This window comes from Cynocephalus volans, chromosome 3, assembly GCF_027409185.1.
Source record: "Cynocephalus volans isolate mCynVol1 chromosome 3, mCynVol1.pri, whole genome shotgun sequence".
Taxonomy (NCBI): Eukaryota; Metazoa; Chordata; class Mammalia; order Dermoptera; family Cynocephalidae; genus Cynocephalus; species Cynocephalus volans.
In genome coordinates, this window is record NC_084462.1 from 80565048 (window position 1) to 80583791 (window position 18744).

Genomic DNA, 18744 nt, shown 5'->3' on the forward strand with positions numbered 1-18744 from the left:
GGAGGATTGTTGAAATTTGATTTAGGAGACCTAGGTTTCAAATCAAATAATTGGGCAATTGACTTAACTGAGGTCTCCTTAAAACATTCTGTGTCAGGCATTTATACTCCTGTGCTTGTTGCATAATAGATGTTCAGTGAATATCTGTTAAGCCAAAGGTCTCTTCTGGCCACATGGTATAATGGAGGGAGCATAGGCTTGGGAGTCATAGAAGGATTTGGACAATCTTTCTGGCATTTGTCAATTCTGTGACTTCAAGCAACTTACATTTCTTGGCCCTTTACTTTTCTGTTTTCAACTCAGATCCAGTTCTTTTCTTTTCTTTTTTAATTATCTCTAATAAGAATAAGTTGAAATTTGGTATACTTATCTACTCTACAGGACAATGTACATAGGAAATCTGTAATGAGGATATCTCAGAGTTACAGTCTATTGAGTATATGTTGTGCTAAGTATTTTAGATATTCTAGGTATCGAATCATATCATCTGAACATAATTTTTTTTTCACTTTTCTTCATTATCTCAAATTTTGACTCACTGAATTATGTAGAATTTCAAAAGCTCTGTTTTCTTACTTTACAGATATTAATAGACATAATCTTTTAAGTATTTTTAAAACCTTTTTTTCATATTTTAGATTTGAAGTTTTAATGACGTGTTTCTTACAATGAATTAGTAACATGAATGAAGTGTTTTCTTGTTCTCTGGAACTGATTAATCAGGCAATTTTAGTTTTATACAGGTTTGCTTTAAGTGAGTGCGGAATAGTACATGCTTTTTTTTATATATATAATTGTTGACATTCATATGACACTCTTTGGAATAGCATGGCCCATAATGCCTGAAGAGTACCAGGCTGCATTTGTGGGCATTAACCAGGTCAAGCAGTTAAGATAACATCCAGTTTTTCATAAGTTATTTGTCTCACTTGATTATGTGCTGAGTTCACTTCTATAGCAGAGTTTATTTTGTCCATTAATAGCTTGTTGTTTGACCTTTTTTTTTTCTTTTTTGGTAGCTGGCCAGTGTGGGGATCTGAACCCTTGACCTTGGTGTTACACCACCACGCTCTAACCAAATGTACTAACTAGCCAGCCCTATTGTTTGACATTTTATCATGTCAGAGAAGTGTCCTTCTAGTTAGTATTAGAGGTTATTAGGATGCTGTGGTGTAAGAAGCTATGAAAGAGGTGAGGGTTAGTTTTACTGACTTTCCTTACCAGTGGTGCCTGGTGGGTTTTGGTCTCCTTTCTGTGGCACAGTATCACAACTTTTCTCTTCATGCAGGGTAGAGTAGGAAGAACCTTAACAGTTCAGTACTTCAGGGTATTGGATACTGACTGCTACTGGTGCCGTGGAAATGGTACTTTCTTTTCTGGAGGAGTTGTTTTTGACAGCCATGTTTTGATTTTTCAAAATACATTCATTATATTTGCTGAGTGTCTACTGTGTATCTGGCTGGCAAATAATGTTAAACATGCTTTGGATTTATCAAGGAGACATCTAGGTTTTGAAAAGTTTGAGAGAATATACCAATAAATCTGTTAAGGCTCTGTATCATTATCTCTTTTTCTTTAAATGGGGATTGAGGACATTAGTAATTTTTTTCACTTTCTTCCATAACTATGTGTTCTGATTTTCTGCATCTTTTGTATTAGTTTTGACATTGTAGAAAACTGTCTTTTACCTTATTTTTTTCAAATTTATTACTGTGTTTACCCCTCCACTTTTTTCTCTTTTATCTGTTCAGATTTATCAGGAGTTTGTCTTTTTTATTATTTTGACAAGAATCAAAACTGTTGCTCATTTTTTCATTAATTTCTGCTCTCATATTTTACCCTAATTTTATGAATCTAAGTATTAAGTATCTGGTATTTTTTATGAGTGAAGATTTAAAGCAGTATTTCCCAAATGTTCCTTGAGATGCTCTGTGGGTTTGGTGGTCAGATGAATCTATAAAACACTGCATGCTATAGTCTCCTCTTGGAGATTTTTGAGAAGAATTTCTGAAGTCCTGCAATAAATAAATCCTTTTAACTTCATTTTCCAAACTTACCTAACCCCAGGCACTTTATTCATGTAAGGCTTATGAAATCCTAAATACCATTAGAAGTCATTTGGGGAAGGATTGCTTAAGAGCAGTAGTTCTCAGTCCTGGTTTTACCAAGCATCACCGTAGGGCTTAGACCAGTTAAATCAGAATATCTTGGGATGGGAATATCTTAAATTATCTGGGTCTTTTAAAACTCTCCAGCTAATTGTCATGAAGAGCCAGGGTTGAGAACCACTCATCTAGAACAGGGGTTGGCAAACTATGGCCCATGGGCTAAATCCAGCCCCCTGCCTATGTTTGTATGGCTCATAAGCAAAGAATGTTTTTTATATTTTTAAATGGTTGGAAAAAATTATGAAAATAACGTTCTTTTGAAAATTCAAATATATGAAATTAAATTTTTCAGTGTCCATAAATAGCATTTTATTGGAGTATGGCCACACCCATTCATTGCCCATGTCTACTTTTGCACTTTGAGTAGTTGTAACAGAGACTGTATGGCCCCACAAAACCTAAAATATTTATCTAGGCTTTTACAGGAAATATTTGCCAACCCCTGATGTAGAGCAGTGATCTCAAAGAATAGTGCCCTGACCACCAGCATCAGCATCATGTAAGAACTCAATACAAAGGCAATTCTCAGGCCCCACTGTGGACCCACTGAGTCACTAGGTAATGGTACATGCCAGTGTTTGGGAACTATTTTTTCAGTCAGCACTCTAAATTCTCCTTTTTAAAAGACTTGTAACAGAAATTTTCTACTTTGTCATCCTGATATATTGAAAATGGAAGGTGGTTGCAGATTTCCAGAGTCCTTCATTGCCTAGTGGATAGGCCACATAAGTATCACTTATGAAACTTGAACAACAAAGATGCAATATCATCACAGGGCTTAGCATATGAGTATGTGTACTAGATGAATGAAGCAAAATTCTCAAATGTTGCAATTTATATGGAAAAGAATAAAAATTGTGCATGTTATCTTAACTTTGAAGCTGTGATGTTTTTAGGTTCCACTCAGTGGTGTTTTATCCTGCTTGCACAGCTGAGATTAAAGTAACCAAAAGTTTAGTAGCCAGATGCTTTCTGCTTGGCATATTGCTAGTGGTTGGTAGTGGGGGTGATGGTAGTGGTAGTGGGGTTTGAAGGATAGGAGAATACTCATATTTAGTCAAAGTCCAGACTATAGTAAATTCTGAAGGATAGAAAGCAAGCTTTCTGCCCCTGCAGGGATGGCATAATCAATATCACAACAAGGAGGTATAGACCCACATGCCCCTGTGATCCACAGGAAATCCAGAGTGCAGAGTTGTTGAACAGTGGAGAGGGTGAGAGTTGAAAGTGAGAATTGTTAAAACAGTGGAGTATTCACTGAAGGGATAATATGGTTGACTTTCCTGGAGATCTTTAAAAACAGTAGATTATCTTATATCTGAAGAGTCCTGAGCGAATGTCTTATCCCTCTCCCCTCACACACTTTGTTTGGGTGATACCTGTTTTATCATTTTGTTATCTATAGGTGCTTTTTGTTTATTTAGATTAGTAAACACTGTTGTAATTAATATATAATAAGACTAGTAAATTTTGACCTTTTATGTTATCATTGGCTATATATAAATAACTATTGAACAACATGTATCTTTTTCTTATGAGGAATTATTTTCTTAGAGTTAATTTAATGCTTACTAACTTCTAGGCTATTTTTTAAACTTTTGGAAGTCTTCTCTTCGTTCCTTAAGTTTTGCTTAACACCCTCATATTGATGACAAATAAGAGCCTGGCACACAATTTACACTCATTAAGTGTTCATTGAACAAATGACAAGCTCTCCTTTCAGATTAGCAGGTAGACAAATTGTGATCTTGTCTTCTGAGGTGAAATGCATATTTCACATTCACTAGCCTGGGTGGTATACTTTCTCTGACTCTGTAATATAAGTGAAAGAGAAAAACATGAAACTTAGTATTTAACTCACTCTGATAATTCTCTTTTAAAGGGATGTTTAAAAAAAGTCTCTATTGAAGGCAGCCATACTTACTAATGCTCTCAAATATACCATTGTTCGAAAAGCTACTATCATTGCCACTAAAATCTCAAGCTTAGGGCTTCTGAGATATGTAGTTACATAGAAAAATTTGGAGGAGGGCCAGGAACACTGTGTTAGAAGGAAGTTCTGGAAGTTCTCAAGGGTTTTGAGTGCTGTGTTTTAGTAAATATCTGTTGATCCAAACTGGGATTAGGTCCTTTTGACCATTGTTTTCTACGAAATTTTAACCACTATTAAATCCAGGCTTTCTCCAAACTGCTTCTCTTACTGCCATTCTACTTGCATTGTTCTTTAAGACTTATACAGGTCTGAAAAACTAGTATTAGAGGCATCAAAAGCACAATTTTTACATCCTGTCTCTGTTGGAAGAGCCTTGTGACACTCTTTGTACGTGTTAGGCAACCTAGAAATAATAAAGAGGCCATTAGAAATGTTTCGAGGTCAGTATTTTGAATAATGATTCACCTGTAATGACTAGTCCAACAGGTTTTTGGTTTTGTTTTTGGTGTTTTTTTGTGGGCTAGGTACTAAGATGGTAGGATATAAGTTCAAGGAGCTCACAGTCCAATTCGGGATAGAGAAGACAGGCCCATAGAAAGATTTTTTTCAGGTCTGTATGCTGTTTTCACAAAAAATAGGAGAAGCTGTTGGGGAAAACCTTTAAGGAGGTGATGCCACAACTGAGTTCTTAAGGACTAGCAGAAGTAGAGGGGTACAGAGATATTTTATGGAGAAAGGGAGCACCTGAAAAAGTCATAGAAGTATGAATTTTTCAAAGCAAAAAGTTTTTATACTTTTTTTCTTTTGAAAAGTTTCATTATTCTTTTTTTAAATTGACAAAGTAATACATGCCAAAATAGGCCTTCTTTTTACCCTGGACCCCCAATCTTCCCAGGATGAATTTCTTTTGTATTTTTCAGAAATTGTCTATACCACTGCAAGAATATGTACTTAAAAAAAAGAAAGTGAAATTATATCATATGTACTTCGCTGCACTTAATAAAGCACATAATAGTGTGCTCCAGTTTTGTTTTTTTCTCTCTCCCACTTAATAGTCTATCTTGGAGACCTTTGGTGGAAAGCTTTTGCAGAAGGGTAGGTTTTACATAAGGGAGTGATATGGTCAGTTCCATATTTTAGGTAGTCTTACCACTGATGGTGGTGTGGAAGATGGTTTTGAGCAAGGAGGACTAGGAGAAAGGAAATGTGTTAGATAATATAATGAACATTAGGAACAGATATATATCTCCTACAAAAAAACTAACCTATTAACCTGAGAATAGGAGGAAGACCCTTGACCCTTTGTATTCATGGATTAGATCACATTAGAGGTGAAACGGCCGCCCCAGAGAGTATTTGGAAATGTACAGTAGTTGTCCAAGTAACTGAAGGGGCTCTAACTGGTATTTGATGGATGGAGACCAGGGATGCTAAACTTCCTGCTTTGCTCACAATGGTCCTGCACCATTTTGACAGACTGAGGGCAGCCTTTATACTCTGTCATTTGATAAATAGCAGGTCTATTATTTGAGGATGAATAAAAACTGAAAAAACAACAGGAGTCCATGGAAAACTTATATAATAAGGGAAAGGGAATATCATCCTGAAGACTGACAAGGAGAGCAGAGCTCTGAAAATTTTCTATAGAAGACAAAACAAAAACAGTTTTAGAAAACAATCTGGCAGTCTCAGTAGGATACAAGAAATGGCTTTGAAATAGATTGTAAACTTGTGTTTCCCAAGCCAGATTTAGCCCAGTCAACATGTTTTGTATGGTCTACACATTGTTTTTAGAAATTTTGAATGAGTTTGCCAGCATTTAAAAATAGATTTCATATAAAAATTCAGGTTGGTAGCTTCTCTTGAAAAGTCAGATCCTTTAGCAATAAGACTGACTTGCATTACTTGCCTTGTAAGTAAGGTGTAATGCAAGTGATAGTGATAGTGATGGATTATAAACCATTTTATAAAGTAGGAAACCACAAAGGAATAAATTGAAAGTTGGATGAACAGCATATTTACATAGTTCCAAATTATATCTCTACAAAATACTCATTGACTGCAAAAGAGAATCATTATGGTGAAGTTCGTCAAGTAACACCTTAATCAAGTGATCAAATTAACATCCCCAGTAATGAAATCAAAATCTTGTGTCACCTGATAGGATAAAATGAGAAGAGCACAGCCATCACTTTGATGATATTCTTACCAAAGTTGTATGACCTGAATCTAATCACAAAGAAACACCAGAGAAACCCACATTGAGGAACATTCCCATACAAATAACTGCCCTGTAATCTTTAAGTGTGTCAGGGTCATAAAAGCTAAGACAAGATTGGAACTTTTCCAGATTGAAGGAGACTAAAGAAATATGGCAGCTAAATGCAGCACATGGTTCTGAACTGCATGGTATTGGGACAAATTGCAAAGTTTGAATGGGGTCTGTCTGAGGATTAAATAATAGTAGTGTATCAGCAATAGTTTCCTGATTTTGATGATTGTGTTGTAGTTATGTAGGAAAACACCCTTGTGTTATAGGAATTAAATGATAAAATGTTCAGGGTTAACAGCATGGTGCTAGCAACTTACTCTCAGGTGGTTCCATATTTTAAAAAGTTCTTTGTACTGTACTTACAACTTTTTTGTAAGTTTGAGATTCTTTCAAAATAAAACAAAAAATTTTTTTTTGAATATAGGAATGTCTTCATACACACACAAAAAGTGGCTTGGGATATTTTGCCACAACATGCATTTTTGTTTTAGCATTTGTTACTTACATCATCACTGCTGGAAAAAGTAAACAGTATAGACATAGTAGGCTGTTTGTTATAAGACCCCAGATCATGGAAAATCTTTTTTTTTTTTTTTTTTTGTCGTTTTTTCGTGACCGGCACTCAGCCAGTGAGTGCACCGGTCAGTCCTATGTAGGATCCGAACCCGCTGCGGGAGCGTCGCCGCGCTCCCAGCGCAGCACTCTACCAAGTGCGCCACGGGCTCGGCCCATGGAAAATCTTTAATGGGAGTTTTGCTGGAAATAAAAGACAATGTATGTATTGTAACAATCTGTATTAAGCCAGTGTGAAGATTCAGTTTTAAAGTTGTAAATATTTTGTATGTTTAATATATGTTGTCTTAAAGTATGAATATTTGGAATTGCAAAATAGACTTTGAATTTCTTAAGAATGGCAACAGTAATTTCTATAATTAAGATTATACCAATAATCTTTTTTTTTTTTTTTTTTTTTTTTTTTTTTGGTGGCTGGCTGGTATGGGGATCTGAACCCTTGACTTTGGTGTTATGACACCATGTTCTAACCAACTGAGCCAACTGGCCAGCCCAATATACCAATAATTTTTGAAGGTTTTCTTGTTTGGCTAATTGATTTGTTTAATATAGTTTGAGTTAGAAGTGAAGTTTTTGGTTTCTTCTGAGACTGGGTAAGCTTTGCTGCTATGGTGTGTATATCCTTCCACTTTTCATATTAAAAAAGACAGTTGACCTATAAATGAATGATTTAAAAGAGAGATATTATATATATATAATTATATAAATTATATATAATATAATGAAAACTAAGATATCTAAAAATAATTTCATAATAGTAGTCTGGATCAAAAATTCCAAAAGAAATACTGAGAGAAAGAGGTAAGGGGGAGGTGTGTCTCAGAATAGAATTTCAGTCTTAACTTTGATAATTAGAAAACAATGTAAGTTAAAGAGTATTTTTAAAATCTGTCCACTAGCAGAATTTAAATTATATACCTTCCAAGCCATGGAAAGTAAAAAAGCAAACAAAACATAATCAAAGAGTAAGAGGCAAAAAAAAAAAAAAAAAAAAGAAATATTTAAACTAGAAAATATTTAATAACATGGGAAAATAATAATATAAATTATATGCAAGATGACCCCAGTTTTGTATGTGTGTTTATATGTGTGTATAACAAACATATTATATATAGAAAAGAGACTGAAAGGAAAATAAAATTGGTTTCCTCTAGAAAGTAAAATTATGATTTCTATTTTTTCCTTAAAAAATTCTTTTTGAGGAAATTAATATATATGTGCTTATATATATCATATGTATATCATATATACACACACACACACACACACACACACACAACTCCCAAACAACAAATATTCTTTAGAAACTAAAATGTAATGTGTTCTATTGTATATTTTATACAGAATATTCTAAAATATTTTACATTTTTTCAGTGGAAAAATGTGTTTATTTCTAGGCTCATTGGTGGGCAGTATTACTTATGGGAATTGCCCTGATCATGTTAATGGCTGGATTTATTAAGATATGCAGTGTTCATACTCCAAGTAGTAATCCAAAGTTGCCTCCTCCTAAACCACTTCCAGGTAAGAATATTGGAGCAAGGTATGTGTTTATATAACTCAGAACTACTTAGCAAGTAGAATTGAATTGTAAATAAATCTTTAGTAACTAATTTTATAGTCCTTTCTTCTTGAGAATGGGATTACTGGGTTAATGATTTAGTTGATGTGTAAGTATGCTTTTTATCCAGTCTGGCTAATGACTGCCAATTTAAAGCTAATCTATCCTGTGTGCCTAAAAACATTTAGAACTAAAACTTTAGACTTTTGCTTGGTACTTATTTTCTTATGTTTGCTTTATATTCTGATATTTTCCCTTTTTTTTTTATTATGGTAGTTAAGCTACTTCAGAATTATTGATCTTTCTATTCTAATAGTTATGCTTCTGTTATTGTTTTTAATGTTTGTGCTCTGGAAATATTTTCTGGCATGTGAATAAGCTAGTTTTCTCCAGGGGTGATGTTCATATGGAGATACAGGTCCCAATCTGTGGGAGAGGCTTAGGGTAGAGGTTCTATATCTGAAAACAACTCCTGAGATCTGGTCTCCACCTTTTACCTTTCAGAGAGACACACCATTAGGAAGAGATCCTCTTTAGATTAGCTCTGGGCATTTGGAGAAGGAAAAGAGTAGGAATCAACTTCTCCAGATATATTAGCACCCATCTGTTTATCCCCTCACCCCCTCCCCACAAGGTATTTGTGGCTTTTATGCCTTTTATGCTGCCCGCTGGATGCCTGTTTACTACTGATGCGGGGGTGGGGGGTCATCATGAGGGTCATGATTGTGGTGACGACATTGCCCCAAGGCATTGGCAGGGGAGAGTAAGAGCTGACTAACACCAGTTGTCTCTCCTGTCTCCCACAGGAGACATGCCTCCGGCCATGTCTACTACCCTACACAAGTAGTTCAAATCTAGGACTTTCTTATAATTTTCTGTATCTTCCCTCAGTTGTTTCACTGCATTTACCTGTCTTAGTTCAAGAGAGCCAGTAGTTGTGCTAGGATAGTATCTTAGTGGGTGTATTAGTCATTTTCTATTGCTTATAACAAAATACATGGCATTGGGTAATTTGTAAGAAAAAGAAATTTATTGCTTACAGTTCCAGAGGCTGGGACATCCAAAGTCCAGGGAACATATCTGGTGAAGGTCTTGGTGATATCAGTGATACAGAGTATCACATTGTGAAATGGTGGAACAGAGAGAGCAAGATAGTTCTTCATGCATTGTCCTTTTAAAGCCCTTAGAACCACACCCCTGACCACCATTATTAATCCATCCCCTATGGCATGGTCCTACAATCTAATCACCTCTTCAAGGCACCACCTTTTGGTTACCATAATAGGATCTCCCATCCTCTTACAGTTACAGTGGGGGCCAAGTTACTAATACATAAAACTTGGGGGACACAATTCAGGCTCCAATGAGTTTGTGGGGGCATTCAATCTGCTACAGTGGGAATCAAGAGAAAATTTAATTTTGATTATTTTTGCTTTTCCCAATTTCACAATGTTAGCACTCCAGAACTTATGTTAATTTTTAAGGGATTTCCAGGGGCCACTTGACTCTTTCTAGATACTATTACTGATTATGGTAATGAAACAATTATTTGACTTGCATATTGATTTCATTTTAAGTAAGTAGCACCTCTAAAAACTTTTTAAAAACTAGCTGTCATTTATTGAACCCTCACAAAAAGTGCTAAGCACTTTCATATGAATTATCATAATATTCAGAACAGACTATATGGATTAGTTATTTATCATCCATGTTTTACAGACTAGACATCTGCGTGTCAGAGAGGTTAAGTCATTTGCTCAAAGACACTTAGTAATTTCCTCATCATGGATTCTGTCCTTAGAATCTATGATATTAATCTAGATAAATCTGTTTAATACTTGTGGTTATTGAGTACTTAAAATGTAGTTAGTCTCAATTGAGATGTGCTATTTAGTATAAAGTATGTACCAGACTTTGAAGACTTAGTATAAAAAATGAAATATTTCATTTATAATTTTTTATGTTGATTATATGTTGAAATGACATTTGGTCTAAATTGGGTTAAATGAAGTAAAAATATTTTAAAAATTATTTCACCTGTTTCTTTGTTACTTTTTTTTATTATGGCTACCAGAAAATTTAAAATTAATATGTGGCTCATATTCTATTTCTTTTGGACAGCACTAATCTAGAACCTTTCTTGTTGAAACAGCAGTTTTGTATTTAAAGATTAAAAAGCTCATAGTAAATCTGTTTTGCTTTTGTTTTTGACTCACAGGCACTTTAAAGAGGAGGAGACCTCCACAGCCCATTCAGCAACCCCAGCGTCAGAGGCCCCGGGAGAGTTATCAAATGGGACACATGAGACGTTAACTGCAGCTTTTGCCTTGGTTCTTCCTAGTGCCTACAATGGGAAAACACTCCAAAGAGAAACCTATTAAGTCATCTCCAAACTAAACCCTTACAAGTAACAGTTGAAGATAAAATGGCAAGAGATCATGTCCTCAGACCAGGTGGAATTACTTAAATTTTAAAGCCTGAAAATTCCAGTGGGGGATAGGGGGGTGGAAAAGGAACCCAGTTTTCTTACGAACAGATATTTTTAACTTAATGGCACAAAGTCTTAGAATATTATTGTGTACCCCGTGTTCCCTGTTCTTCGTTGCTGCATTTTCTTCACTTGCAGGCAAACTTGGCTCTCTATTAACTTTTATCACAAATTGAAATATATATATATTTTTCAACTGCCAATCAAGGCTAGGAGGCTCGACCACCTCAACATTGGAGACATCACTTGCCAATGTACATACCTTGTTATATGCAGACATGTATTTCTTACGTACACTGTACTTCTCTGTGCAATTGTAAACAGAAATTGCAATATGGATGTTTCTTTGTATTATAAAATTTTTCCGCTCTTAATGAAAATTACTGTTTAATTGACATACTCAGGATAACAGAGAATGGTGGTATTCAGTGGTCCAAGATTATGTAATGCTTTATGCAGGCAGTTTTGAAATGAGAATCACTTTACCTTTTTCTTATGATGGATTTGGTTCTGATATTCATTTTTTCTTTATCAAATGGCTGCTATGAGCATGAGTGATTATGCTGAAGAACACAGTTAAGTGTTGTGCAAACTGGACATAAGCAGCATACTACTTCAGAGTTGCTTCTTTATGTAAATGTCTGATTTCTGCTTACATATTTTAAGCTTTCTAATTCAATTCCATTTTTGAATTGGTAGGTGAAATTTTATTCATGCTTTGGTAGAAATTATATCAGTGAAATTCTTTTTATTTGTAGCCAACTTATTTGTGTTTTCAATATATCTAAGATATGCTAATTATGTTTTTTTCTGATATGGAAAAGAAAAGCTGTGTCTTATCAAAATATTTGAACAGTTTTTTCAGCATATCGTCACTGATCATTGGTAACCACTAAAGATGAGTAATTTGCTCATCTAGTAGTTGAAATTGTAGATAGGCCTTCTAATAATTTTTTTCCTAAAATATTTTAACAGTAATGAAGGTGAAACAGCACAATGTCCCATTCCAAATTTATTTTTTACACAAATGTAAATAATTGGCATTTTAGAGGAAGCAAAAGCAAAAGCATTTAGTGTATTAACAGGCTTATTGCTATGCAGGAAATGGAAGGGGGCATTACAAAAAAAAATTAAGCTTGTGACATATTTATTGCTTCTGTTTTCCAACTACATCACTTAAATTAGAAGTAAACAGCTATGATTTTCCTGACTTCACATAGGAGGCAAATTTCGGGAAGGCTAACAAGATTTTTGTGTTTTGGCTTTTTTTTCTTCTTTCTTAAGAGTATAAGGTTTACACAATCATTCTCATAATGTGACGCAAGCCAGCAAGGCCAAAAATGCTAGAGAAAATAATGGGATTTCTTCCTTGTAAACTTGTACAGTAAGTGGTGACTTTTTTCAAAATACAGCTTTTTGTACATGATTTAGAGACAAATTTTGTACATGAAACCCCAGATAGACTATAAATAATTCTAAAAAAATGAGTAGGTAGGTATATACGTAATTGCTTTTAAATCATTTAAATGCTTCTTTTTTGGACTGTGCAAAGGTTGGAAGTGGGTTTGCATTTCTAAAATGGTGACTTTTATTCTGCAAGAGTTCTTAGTAACTTCTTGAGTGTGGTAGACTTTGGAACATGTAAATTTTTTGCTTGTAATGTTATCCTGTGGTAGGGTTTTGGCAGATCCACACTGCCCTATTTTACTTTGAGTCTAAGTTAAATGTTTTCTGAAGAGATATGTGCACTGAACTCTTTCCACTGCAAATCAAGATGTGGTAAAACAAAAGGATCAAGACAAATGAGATCTAATACTACTGTCAGTTTAATGTCCACTGTGTTTTATACAGTATCTTTTTTGTTCACTTTGGAAATTTTTACTAAAAATTGCAAAAAATAAAGTATTGTGCAAAGATGTAAGGTTTTTTGAAACTTGAAATGCATTAATAAATAGACTTGATGAAATCAACTTGAAGATTCTGTACTCTTTGAACTCTGAGTACAATCAAAAGAAGCTTCCCACAAGGGAACTTTTTCTTACTAAATAAGGTTGTTGAGCAGAAAGATAATTGTCCTTCCCACACAGATGCAGATATATTTATTCCTAGTTTGGAGTCCATGTAGAAAATTTCCAATTAGATATCTACACAATGAACATCTTTAGAACACTCAACTAATCTCAGCTGCTTTACTCTGTTTCTAATCAATATTCAATGCTTGTCTTGGTGAAAGAGCTGAGTCATTTTGGAAAATTGTGGTCTTTATATGTATTTTTCAAAGTTTTGAATGCTACATACCTCATTTGTTTTAAAAGTCTAGTTTAATGATAAGTATATTTTAAAATCGTAAGCCAACATTTTTCTGTTTTGTCAAATTCATAGCAAATAGGTAGAGAACTGACATTTCAGTGTTACCTAGGAAAGGAATTTTAAGCCCAGAATCGTGCCCTGTATGGAGTAATCAGCCCCAAATTCTTCTTATTTTAACCAAGACTAGCTATAAATAAGTAATATTTGTTAAATGAGTACTATGCAATACTTTGAGTTAATTTGTTAATTGAGAACCCTCAAAATGTATATTATGTTTAGTTATTCATGAAACCATCAGTATTAATTCCAATAATTACAAATGTTTTATTTTTACTTGTAATTAAATGCTTAAATTTTGTTTAGAATGTTCCTTTCCTTTTTTTTTTTTTTAATACAGTTTCATAAATTCAGGCACCAACTCAAACAAAATCAGCAATAAAATAAATTATTACAGTTTCTGGACTTAGTGTTCCCCATAGTGTCAGGTAATATTGTGCAGTTTGGGGAAGGACTCAATGAAGGAAAAGACAGCTTTGTCTGATCAGTCTTGCTTTCTGAGGTATCCTCAACACCTTGTAATTTGGGTACTTCATGTTATATTCACAGACTATTGAAAACTGAAGATTTGTCCAAACTGAGCAAACCTACTCAACTCTTAAGCCCTTGTCACTGTCTGTCTATACATTGTATGACCTAATGATTATTTTTTCTGCAAAGATGGGACTGATGTCCTTGGCAACTGTGAAATTGTGGATGCTTGTGCTTGAGCAGTCCTTTAATTTCTCATTAAGTATTTTTAATTGAAGTCATCAGAGTATCAGTATATGAGGGTACTTCAAAAAGTTCATGGAAAGATTCATATTGTCTTTTAATTCTATTTTTCCATGAACTTTTTCAGTTATCTTCGTGGTACATGCATTACAAACCTGGACTTAGGTACAAGAGGAGACATTCATTATCCATATTTAATGGGTCAACATCTCCCAAAACTAGGGAGCAAGCTACATGTAGTTTTAAAGCAGCCACCAGGGACATTTCATCTTTAGAAAAGTCACTAAAGATGTAAGAAATTTTAGTTTCCCAAAAATGATTTTTGAGTTCTGAGAAACTAAGTAGATGATTAGTTTTCCCCCATAGAGTGCAGCTTCAGTTCTAGCATCTCTCATTTCATGTTCTTGATTAAAAACAACTTGGGCCGAGCCAGTGGTACACTCGGGAGAGTGCGGCGCTGGGAGCGCGGTGACGCTTCCGCCGCGGGTTCAGATCCTATATGGGAATGGCCGGTGCACTCACTGGCTGAGTGCTGGTCACGAAAAAGACCAAAAAAAAAAAAAAAAAAACTTCCATTGGGCTGGCCAGTTAACTCAGTTGGTTAGAGTGTGGTGCTAGTAACACCAAGGTTCAGGGTTAGATCCCTGTACCAGCCAACCTCCCCCACAAAAAGAAAAAACTTCCATTTAATTAACTTTTCCCATTTGTTACCAGTTTAGTTTTTCCATTGTTGTTGATATAAATCCAACTCTTTATATTATTAGGACGCAAGTTGAGTCCTTGTGTTCTATGTGTGTCTTAGATATATACATATGGACACTATTTTCAGTATAAGTTCAAGTGTTTTATAATTGGTAATCTCTTCAGAGTGTCTGTTCTCTTCTATAGAAAGCAACGGGATGCTAGGTAAAAATGGATGATCGAGCAAAATATTAACTTCTGCTCTTTCCTGAAATACCCACTAAAATGATGGGGATTTGGGATAATCCAACAAAGATAAGGTGAATTGAAGAGAAGATAAAGAGAACAGAATTTTAGAAATTTGGGAAGCAGATGGAGGAGTAGTACCTGACCTGGCAGACCAAGGGAGGTCAGATCTTAAATGAGCAGTGGAAACAGAATGGTCTAGTTTGTACTGTTAATTTTTTTTTTTTTTTTTTTTTTTGGTGGCGGCTGGCCAGTACGGGGTTTAAACCCTGGACCTTGGTATTATCAGCATCACACTCTAATCAGCTGAGCTAGCCAGCCAGCCCCTAGTTTGCACTGTTAAGATTTGGGGATATAGCCATCAAGACTTTTCTCTGGTATATGACTAAAAGTGTAACACCGCCTTTGTTATTTAACAATACATTGATATTGTATCTACATCATTTTAATGACTGTAAATATTTTATTCTATGGATGCATAGTACATTTTAAAAATTAACCAATTCCCCATTGTTTGGACATTTAGGTTCCAGATTGTTTATTATTTTAAACAATCCTGCAAGGAAAGTCCTAAGCCTGATAATAAAATAAAGTCCTAGATGTGTTGGGTTAAAGGTTTTTTTAAAGGTCATTGATAAAAATTATGATGTTTCAAATAGACATAACATGATATACTCTCACCATTAGCATATAAGAATAATTTTTTAAAAAAATCTGAGTCCCCTGCTTAAAAATCCACATTTGCAGCTACATGAATTTATTAGAAACCAATAGTAGAAGACCCCTGCTTAATTGACTTTATTCGCTTTGGACATAATTCAGATGAAAAATTTAGCACCCTGATTATGGTCTCTAAGTACTATTTTCTTCAAAGGACCCAGACTTCCTTGGATAAATGACTAATTGCAAGTGTAGGGAAAGAAATGCACAAGATGAGCCTAGAAAACACTCTGTTGTACCAGAGATCTGTCAAAAAGATTCAGGAGATACCTTGAAGTAATTCCCACTGGCCAAAGGTGAGATAATTTTATCATCAGTAAGGATAATATCTGTAAGAGATTGAAACTCATCTCTTATTATGTTTAACTCTATGACTTAATATGATTGTATGCAAAATCATAGTTACCTTTGAATATGCTTTTAAAGACATTCCAGCTAAATTAAAGAGAAATGAAAAAATTAGGATGTCACCAATTTATCCCTCAGTGATTAATGGATTTAGACAATAATCAACATTGACTACTAACCTCCCAAAAAGATAGCAATCAGATTTTGTGCCTCCTAATTTAGAAAGTACGTATACCACCTGTGAAGCAGTTATGCCAAAAGTCAAAACAGATCCTGACCAAGCCTTCAGATCTAACTACCATTTTGCTAGAAATACAGAAGCCAGAGGAAAAAATGATACCACAAGGGATTTAATCAACTAAACCAGACTGAGGAAAACTATAGGACAAACGACCCTGTTTCTTCGATAACTAAAATGTGAGGAAAAAAGAAAAAGATGGATTAAAAGAGATGAGAAATATATCTACCAAGACAATTTATAGTCATATTCGGATCCTGATTTGAATAAACTTGAAAAAAAAAAAAAAGACTATTGGGGAAATATAATTGGCTGTGTATTTGATGATATTAAAGACTTACAATTATTTTTAGGTGGGATAATGTTGTTGTGGTTACATTTTTAAAAGGAACCCTTATCTTTTAAAGATGCAAATTGAAGTACTTAAAAATAAAATTATAATGATGTCCAAGATTTGCTTAAAAATAATTGAGTTGGAGTTGGCTTATGTGTGGGAATATGGTTGAAACAAGATTGTCTGTGAGTTGATAATTGTTGAAGCTGGCTGATGGGTTCTTGGGGATTCATTATACTATTTTCTCTACCTGGGTTTACATTTGAAATTTTCCATGAGTGTTTTAAATGTGAATCAAATTCATATAGAAGCTTATTCATTATTGTTTTTAGCAGTAATTCATGATAATGACTTATATTCAAAGTGATTTTTTATAATGATTTTTTTTAGTGGAATTAACCTTGAACCAGTCAAGCTAACATAATTAATTATGTTCTGCTCCAGTTACAATGAATGATTAATTGATTTTGACTGCTGTGGTGAACTTTGGAAGCTATCAGTCATTCAGTAATCTTAGCAAGTGGGCCGTTAGATCCCTTTTCGCTCTCTAGTTTTTGTGGGGTTTGCTAGCTATTTAAGGAAAATATTTCCAAGTATTTTCTGCTAAACATGTCAGGGAGTGTGGTCAGGTAATCCACATTAAATCTGTGTGTCTCACATTGGAATAAATGTTAAGTAGCTCAGTTACAGTACACTAGATTCTTCTGTCCTTTCTTGTTTAAATGGTAATGACCCCCAGAGGTGGAAATGTATCCTTAAAAAGGAAATGTATCCTGGAATTGTTTGTTCTTAGTGTAAAGAAATTAGAATAATTTGATATAGCGTAGGTTGTCTTATATAAAAAGTGCTTCCATTGCATGATCTTTAAGAAATCATTTTGGAAAATTGACTACTGGTAATACTGAACAAATCAAGCAATTGTATTCTTCATTCCAACTGTATATTGTGTTATAGTTTTCTCCTGCCTTTTGGGCATGGAAGTTAGCCTTTGTATTTCTAAACACAAAAGGCCAGTTATTATAAGTAAAGGTGTCAATATGTTATGATTAATTTATCATTATTTAATTTCATGATTGTGGTTAGTTTTCATTTTTCATTACTGTCTCTGATTAAATGAACTGGTCTGTTAACTATTCTTTCTCCTTCTCACTTGAAATCAGAGCATGTTTGGAATTCTTTGGCTCCTATGGTATGCATATGCTGATATGCATGGACCAGTTACCTCTGTCATTCATTGGACAAATATTTCTTAAGCACTTGGTTGTGCTAGGTCCTCTGCTAGATGATAAGAATACAGTAGTTAACAATGTCCCTGCCCTGATGAAGCTTACAGTCTAGTAGGTGAGACAGATACTAATCAAATAATCATGTGAATAAATGTACAATTCCAGCCATCATAAGTACTGATGGGAGGTCTTTGGTGATCCAAGAGCCGATGTGCAGGCATAGAACTGAGGGAGGAGGTGGGACCTAGTCAGGAACTTCAGGGAATTCTGCCCTGTGAAACTGATGCTTGAGCCAAAATCTGAAGGATGAAGAAAGATTACATTGGTTAAATAGGGGTTTTAGGGCCGGCCCGTGGCTCACTCGGTAGAGTGCGGTGCTGATAGCGCCAAGGCCCCGGGTTCGGATCCCATATACGGATGGCCGGTTCGCTCACTGGCTGAGCGTGGTGCTGACAACACCAAGTCAAGGGTTAAGATCCCCTTACCGGTCATCTTTTAAAAAATAAATAAATAAATAAATAAATAAATAAATAGGGGTTTTAATAATGTTGATTGGTTATATACTGGGCATTGATGGCTAATTACTGTTTGGGGAAAGGTAATTATTTTTGCTCTTGATTTTATTGTATGTAAGCCTAGCCATTCAGATTCCTTTATTTTTTAAAAATGATTTTTCATTTTTTGCTTAGCATTGTATTCATTTGCTGAAGAGCTGGTGTGTACTTTGGTGGATATCATACTTGGTTATTCTCCTTAGGATGTTGGCCCAACAGTATGGGAGTTGTGAAAAGCCCTTGGCTTTTCAGACCTTGACATCTGTATCATGACTTCCATAATCTTGGGATCAGGACATCCAGTGTCCTACCAGACTGAGT

General features: G+C 34.7%; 1 protein-coding gene across 2 annotated transcripts in view; it reads left to right on the forward strand.

The window, feature by feature from the left end:
• The window catches only part of ADAM10 (ADAM metallopeptidase domain 10), a 158277-nt gene extending 146538 nt beyond the window's left edge, over positions 1 to 11739 (forward strand). For both annotated transcript variants that reach the window (XM_063089440.1, XM_063089441.1), the window contains 2 exons: positions 8344 to 8470; positions 10726 to 11739. In XM_063089440.1, coding sequence (XP_062945510.1) covers positions 8344 to 8470; positions 10726 to 10820 — 222 coding nt within the window. In that variant the 3' untranslated portion in view covers positions 10821 to 11739. The remainder of the gene's footprint in view (positions 1 to 8343; positions 8471 to 10725) is intronic.
• The last annotated feature ends 7005 nt before the right edge of the window (positions 11740 to 18744 follow it).